The sequence below is a fragment of the Mus caroli genome, chromosome 3, assembly GCF_900094665.2.
Source record: "Mus caroli chromosome 3, CAROLI_EIJ_v1.1, whole genome shotgun sequence".
In the NCBI taxonomy this organism is placed as follows: Eukaryota; Metazoa; Chordata; class Mammalia; order Rodentia; family Muridae; genus Mus; species Mus caroli.
This window is the reverse complement of record NC_034572.1, coordinates 123,507,086-123,521,066: the sequence shown is the minus strand read 5'-3', so window position 1 is coordinate 123,521,066 and position 13,981 is coordinate 123,507,086. Positions and strand designations below refer to the sequence as shown.

At 44.7% G+C, this 13,981-nt stretch overlaps 2 protein-coding genes across 2 annotated transcripts in view; one reads left to right on the top strand and one right to left on the bottom strand.

Moving 5' to 3' along the window:
* Mcub (mitochondrial calcium uniporter dominant negative beta subunit) overlaps positions 1–6,252 on the top strand; it is a 63,253-nt gene extending 57,001 nt beyond the window's left edge. Inside the window, exons 5-8 of the mRNA XM_021158648.1 lie at positions 2,066–2,226; positions 3,665–3,868; positions 4,997–5,113; positions 6,026–6,252. Coding sequence (XP_021014307.1) covers positions 2,066–2,226; positions 3,665–3,868; positions 4,997–5,113; positions 6,026–6,103 — 560 coding nt within the window. The 3' untranslated portion in view covers positions 6,104–6,252. The remainder of the gene's footprint in view (positions 1–2,065; positions 2,227–3,664; positions 3,869–4,996; positions 5,114–6,025) is intronic.
* A 979-nt stretch (positions 6,253–7,231) lies between these two features.
* Casp6 (caspase 6) overlaps positions 7,232–13,981 on the bottom strand; it is a 14,488-nt gene continuing 7,738 nt past the window's right edge. The window contains exons 5-7 of the mRNA XM_021158237.1: positions 10,478–10,653; positions 8,904–9,060; positions 7,232–7,844 (exon numbers count right to left, since the gene is read on the bottom strand). Coding sequence (XP_021013896.1) covers positions 7,603–7,844; positions 8,904–9,060; positions 10,478–10,653 — 575 coding nt within the window. The 3' untranslated portion in view covers positions 7,232–7,602. The remainder of the gene's footprint in view (positions 7,845–8,903; positions 9,061–10,477; positions 10,654–13,981) is intronic.

Sequence of the window (13,981 nt, the reverse complement as noted above, 5' to 3'; positions counted from 1 at the left end):
TAGGGGAATGCCAGGGCCAAAAGAATGGGAATGGGTGGGTAGGGAAGTGGGGGGCGCTATGGGGGACTTTTGGGATAGCACTGGAAATGTAATTGAGGAAAATATGTAATAAAAAATATTAAAAATTAAAAAAAAAAATAAATAAATACATATATAAAAAGAAATCAGAGTAGAACACAGCAGTAGATCCATCCAGCCTTGAGCTTTTCTTTGTTGGATACTACTGCTGATTCAATCTTATTATTCATTTTAGATTGGCTTATTTATACCTTCTTCAATATTGGTAAGTCATACATGTCTTGAAATTTGTCAGTTTCTTCTAAATTTTCCAATTTGTTAAAGATATTCTGAAAGTATTCCTCACTGTGTCTTCAGATGTCATTTCTATGGTAATATAGCTCATTTTTGCATTTTATTGTTCTCTTGATTAATTTGGCTGAAGGCTCGTCAGCCTTGTTCTCCCTTGTGAGGACCAACTTGTCTCACCAACCCATTGTTGCTCTGGCCTGGCTCGTGAATCCCACCTTAGTCCTTGTTGCTTCACATCTACTAACTTTGGGTTTATCTTGTCTCTGTTCTTCTAAGCCCCAATGGACAAATTACAATGGCATGTGTGACCTGCCAATATTGAAACAAGAAGATACCAATAGCCTAGAAAGCAGGTCTGTAATGGGCAATAAGATTGGGTTGCTTATTTGAGACCTAACTTTTTAATGTGGTGCTCAGTTATGAACGACCCTGCAGCACTCTATCCACGGTTCTGGGAAGCAGTGGTTTCATTTCAGCTGGCCGAGGGCCTCTCCATTTCCTCCCGGATCCTTTCCAATGACCACTTACTATTCAAGCATCCCTGGTTCAGTCTCCAGGGCTGTATAGTGTGTGCTTCTTACTCCTGATTTCTAGAGTAATTCTACTATAATTATTATGATCGGGTAAGCTGCAAGGAATTCTTTCTTTTTCCTTCTTTATATTTGCTAACTCTTTCTCTTTAGAATAAGTGGTCTGTTTTAGAGAAAACCCCATGGCCTGGCCCAAAAAAAAAAAAAATTATATCCTATAGGTTTTGAATAAAATATTCTATGGTAGAGTTTAACTTTGAAGTGTCTACTGATTTTTTTGGATTAATATGGCTTTTTGATTAATCTAGATTACATATAAAATTCAAAGACATTCACATACCCATAAACACCACACACACACACACACACACACACAACGTGTGTGTGTGTATGCATGGTGAGGTTGTAAAAATATGTTTTATACAATTTTTTGAGGCAGATTCTCATTTTGTGGCCAGGACTGGAGTTATGAGCTATGTAACCTGGCCTGGCCTTGAAGTCATGGTGACCCTCCCATTATTGTATTTGGACTGATCTGCCCCTTGTTGTCCAATGGTGTTTATGAATCTGGGTGCATCAATGTTCCATATATATATATATATATGTGTGTATATATATACATATATACACACACATATACACATATACATGTGTATATATAGATATTTGTAATTATTATATCTAGATGGATTGTCTCCCCTATTACTATATAATGATTTCTTCTGTTCTTCCTAATTTTGGTTTGAAACACGCTTTGTTCTATCTCACAACTGCTCTGTCAGATCCTATAGCTCATGTCCTATCCCATACTGCTGTCAGATCCTATAGCTCAGGGGCTGCTCTTCTGTGTCCGTTCATTTTTCTCCCCATGTACATCGTTGCCATTGAGGTTTCTTGGAAACAGGTATTGCTTTTAACCCATTCAGCCCGTCTCCATCCTGAGACCATACACATGCCCATGTGTGTTCTTTTTAAAGCAATAGTAAAGTCACAATACGAAAGGATACAGGAACATCTGACCCCCAAAAGTTGAATTTTAAACCCACTCTCTGGTAACTTACCACTACAGATTAACTTTGGACGGGACTGGTGGACTAAGGAACAGCGGGGGCAGGCCCAGACCAGAGCTCAGCCAGCCAGGCTCAGGGACTCAGGTTTCATGGCCTGGACTTACCTAGAGAAAAACCGCATAGTAAATGCCTACGGTCTCTCTTACCTTTTCTCAGAAGAGCCAAGTGGAGAGCACATGACTGAGTTGGAAAACACCAAGTCCTTGGTTCACAGACTATTCACTATCCTGCATTTAGAGGAGTTCCAGAAGAGACGAGAGCGCCATCTGATGGCGAAGATCGACCACCTGCAGGAACAGCTGCGGCCCTTGGAGCAGGTGGGAAGGCTTCCTAGCCTGTCTGTGTGCTAGACGCCGCCTGTGGTTAATGAGTGAGTGCCTGTCACGGGAGCGTTGGGGTATTTTGTGCATGCTTATTTTCTCCTTCAGTCTGAAAATGGGCTGTGAGCTGCGACCTGTGAGCCGAGTACCATCTTCCTGGTTTTGAGATGAGGGACAAGGCAGCTGAGGTGTACAGCTAGCGTGTGGCGGGTGATCTGACCCAGAGCTGGGGGCTTCTGCCTCCTCAGCATCACCAGAAGTCTCTGGACAGAAGACTGTTAAATGGGATATTGTAGAGTGCTACATCTCAGGTTTCATTTCTGCCTAAGAGAACTGTGGGTGGCAAGTTAGTAATGGCTCATAACCTATGGGTCTTTTCTCCAAACTATGGGGGGAAACACAAACAAACAAAAACCCTGATTGTTATCTATCTATCTATCTATCTATTGATTGATGAATGGGGTGTGGTAATCTGTTTTAAGGGGAAACTTGAATTCTTTAAGCTGTAATTCCACTTATAATATTTAAAAAATGGTTAGAGGTAAAGGAGAGGGAAATGGGGTGGGGGGAGTTTGTTGAGGGGGAATTGGGAAGGGGGACAACATTTGAAATGTAAATAAAATAATTTTAAAAAATGGGTCTTCGTGTATGACTGGAAACTCTAGAAATGCAGTAATTATCTCCAAAGGCATTGGGAGAATGGTAGAGATGCACTTTTTTTGGTTTTGTTTTCTTGGATTATTTACCCACATTTTGCTTTTTAAGAAATGGTATTCTGGGTATGGTGGTGCCTGCCTTCACCCAGCCCTTGTGGGGCAGAGGAAGGCAGATCTCTATGAATTCAAACCCAGCCTGATCTGCACAGCAAGTCTGGGGAAGACAGCTCCATCTACAAGATGACCCTGCTTCATTTCACAGGACAGAGTGCATCTCTGGAGGACCACATGGGCACAAAGTGCCTGAGTCACAGAGTGGCCTTGGAGGGACAAAGCAAACAGGCCGGGATTTCACCTGGGTTTCAGAACCAGCTTGTGGGCTTCTAATTGAAATCTCCTATAGTGTTCATGGGCTTGGGCTTGGGTTTTTGAGACAGGGTCTCTCTGTGGTCGTGGCTGTCCTGGAACTGTTTACCAGGCTGCCCTCAGACTCAGAGATCCTCTTGCCTCTGACTTCTGAGTGCTGGCATTAAGGGCATGTGACACTACGCCTGGCTAGTTTGTTTTCCACGAGCAGATAATTACCTTTATAACTTAAAAGTGTTAACGTACTGATTTGGAAATAAGCCATTGTTATATATTTCATAAATGCCATTTTTCTACCTACATGACCTCTTCAAAGCAATGCATCGTGTTCACTGGTTCAACTGTTTCTTCTTGGTTTTGTTTCTCCCTTAAGCTGGCAAACTCATAAACCGAATGGTTTTCCCTTCCTCCAGGTCAAAGCTGCAATAGAAGCCCGGTCGGAAGCCAACACCAGCGGTCTCCTGTGGGCCGGCTTAGCTCTGCTCTCCGTGCAGGGCGGGGCGCTGGCCTGGCTTACTTGGTGGGTGTACTCCTGGGATATCATGGAGCCAGTTACCTTCTTCCTGTCGTTTGCGAATTCCATCGTCTTTTTTGCATACTTCATCATAACTCGGCAGGTGGGTAGTTAGGAAAATGCTAAGTCAGAATGGCAGTCTAAAACAGTTGGTTGTTTTCAACCTGTGGGTCATGACCCCACAAGACCCTCCCACAGGGGTCACCAAAGATCATTGGAAATACTGGAGATTTACATTATGACTCATAACAGTAGCAAAATTACAGTTATGATGTAGCAATGAAAGTAACTTTACAGTTGGGGGTCAGCATAACATAAGGAAGTGTATTGAAGGGTTGCAGCATTAGGGAGGTTGAGAACCTACTGGTCTCAAGCTTCCTCATCCCGGCAAGCAGTGTCTTGGTTAGAGTTCCTATTTCTGTGATGAAACACCATGACCAAGAGCACCTTGGGGAGGGAAGGGTTTACCTGGCTTACATACCCTAAGCCCCAGTCTTCTGAGGGAAACCAAGGCAGGAACTCAAACTGGGCAGGGACCTGGAGGCAGAGGCTGGGCAGAAGCCATGAGGGAATGCTGGTGACTGGGTTGCTCAGTGTGCTTTCTTACAGCACCCAGGACCACCAGCCCAGGGATGGTGTTGCTGGTGTCGTCCTCAATTGAGCCTAGCCCTCCTGTATCACTAGTTAAGAAACTGCCCTACAGGCTTGCCGATAGCCTGATCTAGTTCTCAATTGAGGCTCCTTTCTCTTCAGATGACTGTAGTTTGTGTCGAGCTGACATAAAACTAGCTTGCCCAAGCAGCAAGCAACAAACCCTTTTATTTCCTGAGTCTTTTGAAGTTCTTCACAAGGTTGGCTGGAATCTTTACAGCATCAAAAAATTTTAATTCTTACAGATGAAGGAATATAAACACATGAACTCCTCCGTTGGGATAAATGAGTCACGTTCCCTACACATTAATCAACGACATCGAACTTGGGCTACAAAAATTAGTTATTCCCAGTAACTAGTTTTGTGTCAAGGTTGCCAAAGCATCCCACTTTCGCCAGAATGTACATTTTCTTGTCCCAGTTTGTCTGCCTGTAAGAGGTGCTCTCAACTCCCATCATGCCCTGCTCTGACGGCCACTGTAGATACCTACGGCCCTTCCTCGCCCCACTTTGCCATGACGCGGCTGAATTAGTATCTTCATTTAAACGATGATGCTCCGCCGTCTCCTCTCTCCTTCAGAACTACACATACTCATCCCTCCGGAGCAGGCAGTTTCTTCAGTTCTTCCACAAGAAATCGCAGCGGCGGTGTTTTGATGTGGAACAATACAACAAGCTAAAGGAAGACCTTGCTGAGGTACATTACTGAGAGCATATATCCGAGCTGGTTCCTGTTTGGGAGACAGGGAAATGCATGCAAAGCTGAGATTTTTTTTCATGGATTGTTTAGCCAAACTTTGGGATCGATTTTTTTTTTTTAAGAATATGAATTGGGGAAAAAATGATAAAAGGGAATTAATTACCTGGTACTTTATGAAGCCATAAACTCATCTCTTAAAAAGGGATTCATAAAGCTGGGTGTCTTAGTCAGGGTTTCTATTCCTGCACAAACATCATGACCAAGAAGCAAGTTGGGGAGGAAAGGGTTTATTCAGCTTACACTTCCATACTGCTGTTCATCACCAAAGGAAGTCAGGACTGACTCAAGCAGGTCAGGAAGCAGGAGCTGATGCAGAGGCCATGGAGGGATGTTCCTTACTGGCTTGCTTCCCCTGGCTTGCTCAGCCTGCTCTCTTATAGAATCCAAGACTACCAGACCAGAGATGGTCCCACCCACAAGGGGCCTTTCCCCCTTGATCACTAATTGAGAAAATGCCTTACAGTTGGATCTATGGAGGCATTTCCTCAACTGAAGCTCCTTTCTCTGTGATAACTCCAGCTGTGTCAAGTTGACACAAAACTAGCCAGTACACTGGGCATAGTGGCTTATACCTTTGATGCATCCCAGCACCAGGGAGTTCTTTGTGAGTTCAAGGCTAACCTGTCTACATATTTAGTTTCAGGACAGCCAGAGATGTATACAATGAGACCTGTCTCAAAAGAAACAACTGAACAAACAAAACATCAAAAGATTCCAACAGGCATTGACCTCAGTGACTTAAATGTCTTCTTGCCCCAAGGAGATGTTGAATTTGTACAACTCCCCTCAAACATCAATGCTGACATCTCTTATTTTCTCTGACCTCGAGCTTTTCCCCCCTCACAACAGGCTACAGAATCCCTGGAAAACGTGCGCCGCTCCCTCCGCTTGCGAATCCAAGGAGAGGAAGTCAGCGAGAAGAACTAGACACACGCTTTAAACTCAGAAGGCGATGTGCTGGTCTGATAGCTTACCAACTGGACGTTTTTAAGGTCTTGTTCATTTCCGCTTGACGTTTTCATACAGTTTGGTTAATAAATTTGTGTGAAACAGCAAAGTATTCATTGACAACCGCACTCCAGCTGGTTTGACAATCTGTGTGTCCTGATGTGTCAAGTGGCCTGTGCACCCCAGCAGGGAGGCTGCTACCCATGCTCCTCCCCAGCTGGCTACACATGGGGGTAAAATGATCAGCGTTAAAATGGTCAGCATTTGGCATTCGTTCCCTTGGAGTACAAACTTGAGCCACAGCGTGAGACCCGTCTCAAGAAATAAAGTTCACGTTAATAACAAGAACCAAAGTCTCACGCTGTGGCTCAAGCTTGTACGCCAAGCGATCCTCCTGCCTCAGTACAGGTGTAAGCCCTAACGCCCAGTTTCTTTTTGTTTTTTACTGTGCAATAGTTGTATGGCCATAGCACTGTACAGATGCCCCACTACTCATACTGGTTCCTCCTCAACTGCAGGCGAAGCAAGGCACCCAAGGCATTGCTTTTATACCAGCAAATTACGTGTTCCTGTTCTCAAAGACCCAACATAACCCTTAACCAGCAGGTTAGTGACGAAATATTAGGATTCAAAAATGTGTATGTTAATAAGAACCTTAAAGGAAAACTAATTATACTGTTAATTCAATCATCTGCTAAAAATGTCACGTTCTTCAGTTTTAGGTTACTGTAGCATCCCATTTTGGTAGATGTTTTGCTTACAGTGGTCAAGATTCACTGCATGCTGGCCTACAGTGGCTAGGTGTTATGTCACATGTCTTTTTCAGGTAGCTATCACTGCGTGTGTGCCGATAGGGGTCGTATGTACCTAGAGTGGCTAAGTATAACTATACATGTGCCTGTATGTGGTTACATGTCACTACATACTATATTTCATTCTCAGAGTGCCATCAAATAATTCTGAAAAGTTTATTGTTTCCCAAAATGGGAATTAAAGCCACATATAAAGTTTACCTTGATTAGAGGTAAACAAGATAGTAAATGAATACATGACCAAGTCAAATAGGCCCACTATAAATCACATAAGCATAGGAATTAGAAAGTGTCAATGAGTTTTAGACATTTTATTACGCGAAAACAATCTCAGTCTAGAGTTTCAAAAGTCTTTACAAACATTATACAGTAAACGCGCATAAACAGTGTCACAGAGGGAAGACAAGGTAGTTGGTATTTAGAGTAACCTTACAGTTTACTAAAAACGTAATAAATGTAGTAGACATTGATGCATAGTAATTTCCTGAGGATTATTTTTAGCCCTTTCACCACGTGTCCAACATGATTGAAAAGTAACAAATACAAAACATTACTTTTCTATGGCATCTAGAAACAGTTTACATTGATAGGTGAAAGTCTTCCACCAGCTGGCCTCTGTATAAAAAGGGAAATGTGTGTGAAATATATGTAGCAAGACAGATGGCCCTACTTACTAGGTTTGGGACAGAAATGCAGCTTTTTGGTCAGCATTGAGGCGAAGCAGGGAACCTGCTTCTTGCCGATTGCACCCGGGTCTTTGCAGAAGTCCACGCGGCGCTGAGAGACCTTTCTGTTCACCAGCGTGAGCAACTCCGTGAACTCCAGGGAACTGCCGTACCTCGCCAGCATCTCACACAAATCCTGAATGTACCAGGAGCCGTTCACAGTTTCTCGGTGAGAGTAATACCCTGGAACGAGAGAGGGGGTGCTTCATGGTCACAGAGAGACACTTAGGATGAAGTCAGTTACAGAAATGACAGCTCCCAAAAGTCCCTGAAAGACTAAGGCATGCTGCTCATGGTGTGGTGACGATTCTTCTCCATCACTTAAGCTAATGTAGGAAAACATATTAATTCTATGGTTTTACATAAAGGATGAATGAAATTTGACAGAAGCCATCTAGGAAAGGCTATGGCAAGTGAGTGAGTCTCCTGGAGATGGCCCACTGTTATTTGCATGGCTGTGATGGGCGCCCTCTGGAGAGGCACAGCCCCAGAAACTTCTTCCCAGGATTGCCTCTCTCGCGGCTGAAGTGCCTTTCCTGACACTATCACCTAGCCCAATGATTCCTGGGCATTAGCCCACCCTACTGGGCAAATTTCTTGCAGATCAACATGAAGATGAACTTTCATGAAGTAATGCTGTTAAAATGAATTAATGACTTTATAGCATTCCTGATTTGGTTCAAATAATTTTAGGAAAAAAGTTGGGAGAGAGAGCCACCCTCCCAACCCCCACTCCCACCCTAATGGGCTGCTATCAGCATGACCCTAACTGCCAATGCCATACCCTTTTTTGCTGCCTGCCTCAGTTTACCCTGTGAAGCCAAAGAAGGCTTTTGACAGAAATTTTCTCTACTTTCTGAAAAAGCAAACTAGAACAAAATAATACCCAATGAATTTGAGATCAGAGATTAAACAACAACTATTTAGATTGAAAGCAAAGAATTTAGCAAACTATTTTTCAGCAAGGCTTTCCACAAATATATCAAAGTGGTGCTGCCACGCTATCACCAAATGACAGCAAGCTGCTAACAGCCAACACAAGTACACAGCTGCTGTTGTTTTTCCGTAAGGTATTTTACATTTCATTTATCAATCAGAAAGGACCCCTTCACTGTGATTAGGCCTGTGGCTTTTTAACAGAACATAGTGATTTAATTGTGGAAAACCACTCAAATTCAAAGGTGACACAGGCTTAAGCCAAAAGTACAGGTCACCGGCTCTCATCAGCCTCTGCTCGCTCACCTTCTGCGACAGAGTAGCACATGAGGAAGTCTGCCCCCGCTGGCAGCGTGTACACAGATGCAGCATCCACCTGGGTCACATTGTCCAGCTTGTCTGTCTGGTGATCCACCACGTCCAGGGGAACCACAGGTACGTCATGCTGGCTGCCCCGACAGGCCTACAGAAGAGAGGGGAAAGGACACGTTCTCTGCCTGCCATCTTGTTACCAATGCTTGATATGCGGTGAGAATATGTAATTCAGCATACCGCCCATTAGAACGGAAGCCGTGTAAGCAACTCAAAAACGAGGCAATCAGGCTCTGAGAGATGCAAGCTAGCAAAGCTGATTTCTCTATGATGTTTCATTTTAGACAATGTTTATAAAACCTGGTCTAACCCACCCTGCAAATAACCCCCAAACATGCTGAATGGTATACAGAACTATCTCCCTTACCTGAATGTTTTATTCAATCAGGTAATTACTCCCAAGTGACCACTGAGGTCACAATCGAAACAGCATTGACTCCAGAGGTCATCTATGCTCGTGCCTTCACCTTCTCTTCCCACTGTATTTTTAAAATTATGTTTTAAAAAGTATGTATCTACGTGTATATCTGTGGCTGCGCACATGTGAGTGCAGGTGCCCCCAGGAATCAGAAGACGGTGTTGGGTGCCTTGGAGGAGGAATGGGAATGTAGCTCCCCTGCAAGAGCAGCAATATGTGCCTTCATCACTGAGCCACCCCTCCAGCCACGAGCACCCACCTGCTGGTGTGCACCCTCACCCTCGCCCTCTCCCTCTCTCGATCTCTCTCCAGATCACCATGTTCCCACTTCAAGGTGAGTTCTAAATTTATCTCTATTCATTTCAATTGAGAAGCTAGTATTGAAGTTTTTTGCTTTTTGGCTTGAGGGCCTCGTGGTTGCTTGTCCAGTGCTCGTCCACTGAGCTACACTCTGCTCCTCAGGGTTACAGGCTAAACCGGGCTCCTGCCTCAACTTCACATGCCGAAGCCTCTGATACCAGATCTGTAATGCTCCATGCTCCAAACACTGGTTTGTTTGTTTGTTTGTTTTTTCTTTCTAAAACTGTCTGGCAGCTTGGAGAAATGTAAGGAGATGAAGCAGGTGAAGATAAGCCTGTTTCCTCTCCCATCACTTCCCCTGGCTTCCATGCTCCCACAGACCAGAGCCCAGTATAGCTAGGCTGCCTTCTAGGGTCCTGTGCAATCCACGTCCAGTGGCTCCTCCTCCAAACCCAGCCCAGCCACACAGAGGTGACTATCTGTCATACCACACGTTAATCATTTTGGTTGGTTGGTTTTTCAAGAAAAGGTGGCACTGGCTGGCCTAGAACACACTCTGTAGACCAGGCTGCTTGCTGGGGGGCCTCGAACCCATAAGCTTGGGGATTAAAGGTGTGCTCATGCCCAGTTCAAAACACTCTTATCATAAAGAAACGCCAAAACTCCAAGAACAACTCTAGCTGACCAGGGTTCAAAGGATTCTAATTATAGAGGGAATTATTTTAGGAATTGACTTTTTAACCTTTTTAACCAACACACTGAGTTTTATAGCTGAGAAGACCAGTCTTACCTGGATGATAAATATCTTGGGTTTTCCAACCAGGCTCTGACACTTGTCTCCTTTGAACAAGCCAGTCACCGTCTGAATTTCAATTTTGGCGTCGTATGCATAAACGTGGTTGCCTTCCCCGTGGCTCAGGAAGACACAGATGAAGCAATCGGCGTCTATGTGGCTTGAAGTCGACACTACAGATGCCCCCAAAAACACACGCAGAGGTGAAAAGGAGAGTTTGTTATCCACAGGTGGAATCACAAGTTACAGGCACGAGAACAAAAATACACTTACATAACGGCAGGAGAGGGGCCTGCTTAAAAAAGTACAAACTTCCTGTAATAACTCACACCTTTTTCTTCCTTAATATTGGGTCTCAGTTGGCCAGGCTACAGTGTTTCTTGGCCCTAAACTCTTTCTGATGTTGGTTGTTTGAGACAGGGACTGACACCGTTGCATGTGAAGGCTGGCCTGTAATCTTTCACCCCCAGCCTCCCCGTGCTGTGTTACAGGTACGAACTACCATGGCTGGCTTAAAAAACAATTATTAAAATTTAAAGCAATTTCTCAAGAACAGAAAAATGGAGAAAAAAAGGCTGGGGAGCTCCTTTAAAATCCAAGTTACTTAAAGAAACAACAACAAAACCATCCTAGATCAACATAACATCCCCAAGACCATAGATACAGAAATTCTCTGTAAAATGCTTACAAGCAGAATTCAACAATACACTAAAAGACCATGACCAAGTTAATTTAATTGCAGGATTATAATGATGGCCCATCATATGCAAACCAGTGACCATAATACAGGATATAAATAGACTCAAAAACGGAAGTACATTATCATCGTGAGAGATGCAGAAAAAGATGTTGACAAAGTTCACCATCTCCTGATGGAAGCCCTGAAGAAAGCAGGACCAGAAGAAACGCAGTTCAACACCACACAGGCTGCACATGAGTGGCCTACAGCAGCTCTACACCAGCAGGAAAAGCGAACCATTTCCTCGAAGGACAAAAGCCCCTCTACACTTACTCAATACGCTGCTGTAAGTGTTAGCTAGCACAGTATGGCAAGAAGAAGAAATGAAAGAGATACAAACGGGAAAGGCAGAAGTAAATTATCCCTGTTTGTAGTCGATGCGATTTTCTACTTAAAAGACACAACCAGCTGGAGAGATGGCTCAGCAGGTGAGAGCGCAGGTTGCCCTCTGTTCGGCTCCCAGCACCCACGAGGCGGCTCACAAGCATCTGTTACTTTAGACTTCAATGCTCTCGTTTGCCCTCTGAAGGCAGCAGGCAGTTTACACGCACACAGACAAAACACTCAAACACATAAGGTTTTAAAAACTAAAAATAAAAAAGCACTAAATACTCCAACAGAAAAATTCAGATCTGATTAACCTTTTCAGCCAAACAGCAGGATACAAAAATCAGAGCTTTCTTGTATGTATGCTGCCCACTGGGAAAGAAAGCAGAACAGAATCCTATTTACCATAGCACTGAAAAAGAAAGAAACAGAAATAACCTAGAGGTGAAAGAAATAACCTAGGTGAAAGGCCTCCAGCTCCTGGGGTGACAATAGTGAGAAAATGGCTACCATACAAAAGCTACCTATGGGCTCTCATGACAATTCTTCACAGAATTAGAAAACATCTTGAGTTGGATACTGAAGCACGAGGGACCCCTAACAGCCAGGGCAATCCTGAGCAAATAGAACAATGCTGGGGTTATCATCACACTGATTTCCAGTGTGGTGCCAGAAAAGACACACCGACCGATGGGACCGAGGGCCCAGACGTAAACGCACACTGCACAGAGACACACCGACCAAAGGGACCGAGGGGCCAGACATAAACCTACACAGCTCCAGACACTAATTTTTGGCAAAGGAATCAAAGCATACATGAGAGAAAAGACAAAAGACAATCTCTTTAACAAACTGTGCAGGGAAACTGGACGTCCACTGGAGAAGTGACTTTAAGACCTGAAATGACTACAAGCACTTCAAGATCCAGGCATAAGCAGGATGCTGAGACGGCTGACAGGTAAAGGTGCTTGTGGCTCAGGCTGAGGGAGTCCCAGAATCCACATGGTAGAAGAAGATTCCCTCCCAAAGCTGGCCCACAATATCCACATGGGTGCTGTGGCATGTGTGTAGGCTCACACCCCTGCAGACACAAAATAGTACATGAGTAAGAAAAAGAGTAAGTGACAGACAAAGCCTTTCTGAAAAGGACTCCAACAGCTCAGGAAACACTTCCAGGAACTGCCAAATGGGACCACATGAAAAATTAAACGAACTTCACAGCAAAAGAAACAATTACCAGAGTGAAGATATAGCCTACAGAATGAAAGGAAATCTTTTTTTGGCCATACATATGAAGAAATTAGGTTAGTATCTAGACTATATAAAGAATGATGGGGGAGGAGAAAACCTACTAGAAAGCCAAATAATCCAATCAGAAAATAATGAATGAAACATGGGGATGCTTCTCCAAACATGAAGTACCAAGCCAGGCGGTAGTGGCACATGCCTTTAATCCTAGCACTTCAGAGGCAGAGGCAAGTGGATGTCTGAGAGTTCAAGGCCAGACTGGTCTACACAAAGAGTTCCAGGACAGCCAGGGCTATACAGAGAAACCCTGTCTTGAAAAAAAGAAAAATGTGAAATACCAAGTGTCAGTAGCAAGGTGACAGAATGTTCATCAATCTCAGCCATCAGAGAGACAAATCAGAAAACCTTGGGATCATTTCCTCTCAGTCAGAATGGCTCTCATAAAAAATAAAAGACAGCAACAAGAACCAGTGCTGGGGAGGGTGGGAAGCGGGCAGATGTGGGGGGAATTGGCCTAGGGAAGAGGGAAGGAGGCTGGGGAGGAGGGAAAGGGGATGCAGAGGAAGGAAGGGGTTTGGGGAAGAGGAAGCAGGCTAGGGAGGAGGGAAAGTAGTCAGGGGAGGAGGGATGGGGGCTAGGGAGGAGGAAAGGGGGCTGGGGAGGAGGGATGGGGGCTAGGGAGGAGGGATGGGGGCTGGGGAGGAGGGAAGGGGACTGGGGAGGAGGGAAGGGGACTGGGGAGGAAGAAATGGGGCTAGGGAGGAGGGACGGGGGCTGGGGAGGAGGGAAGGAGGCTGGGGAGGAGGGAGCCCTTGTACGGTGCTGGATAGAGCATAAGCAACCATAGGCACCATGGAAATCAACCCCGAGCTTCCTCAGAAAACAAAGCCCAGCTCCCAGCTGCACCACCCCTGGGAACACACCCCAGGGGATCCAGGACAGCTCATGGAGACACCCACTCACCCATGCTTACGGCAGCACGACTCACAACAGACAAACCATAGAATCAGCATAGCTGTCCCTCAACTCATAACAAGTAGAGAAACGTGGTGCGTCCACATAGTGAAGTTTTACTCAGCCATAAAGAACTAAATATGGGGCTGGTGAGATGGCTCAGTGGGTAAGAGCACCCGACTGCTCTTCCGAAGGTCCAGAGTTCAAATCCCAGCAACCACATGGTGGCTCAC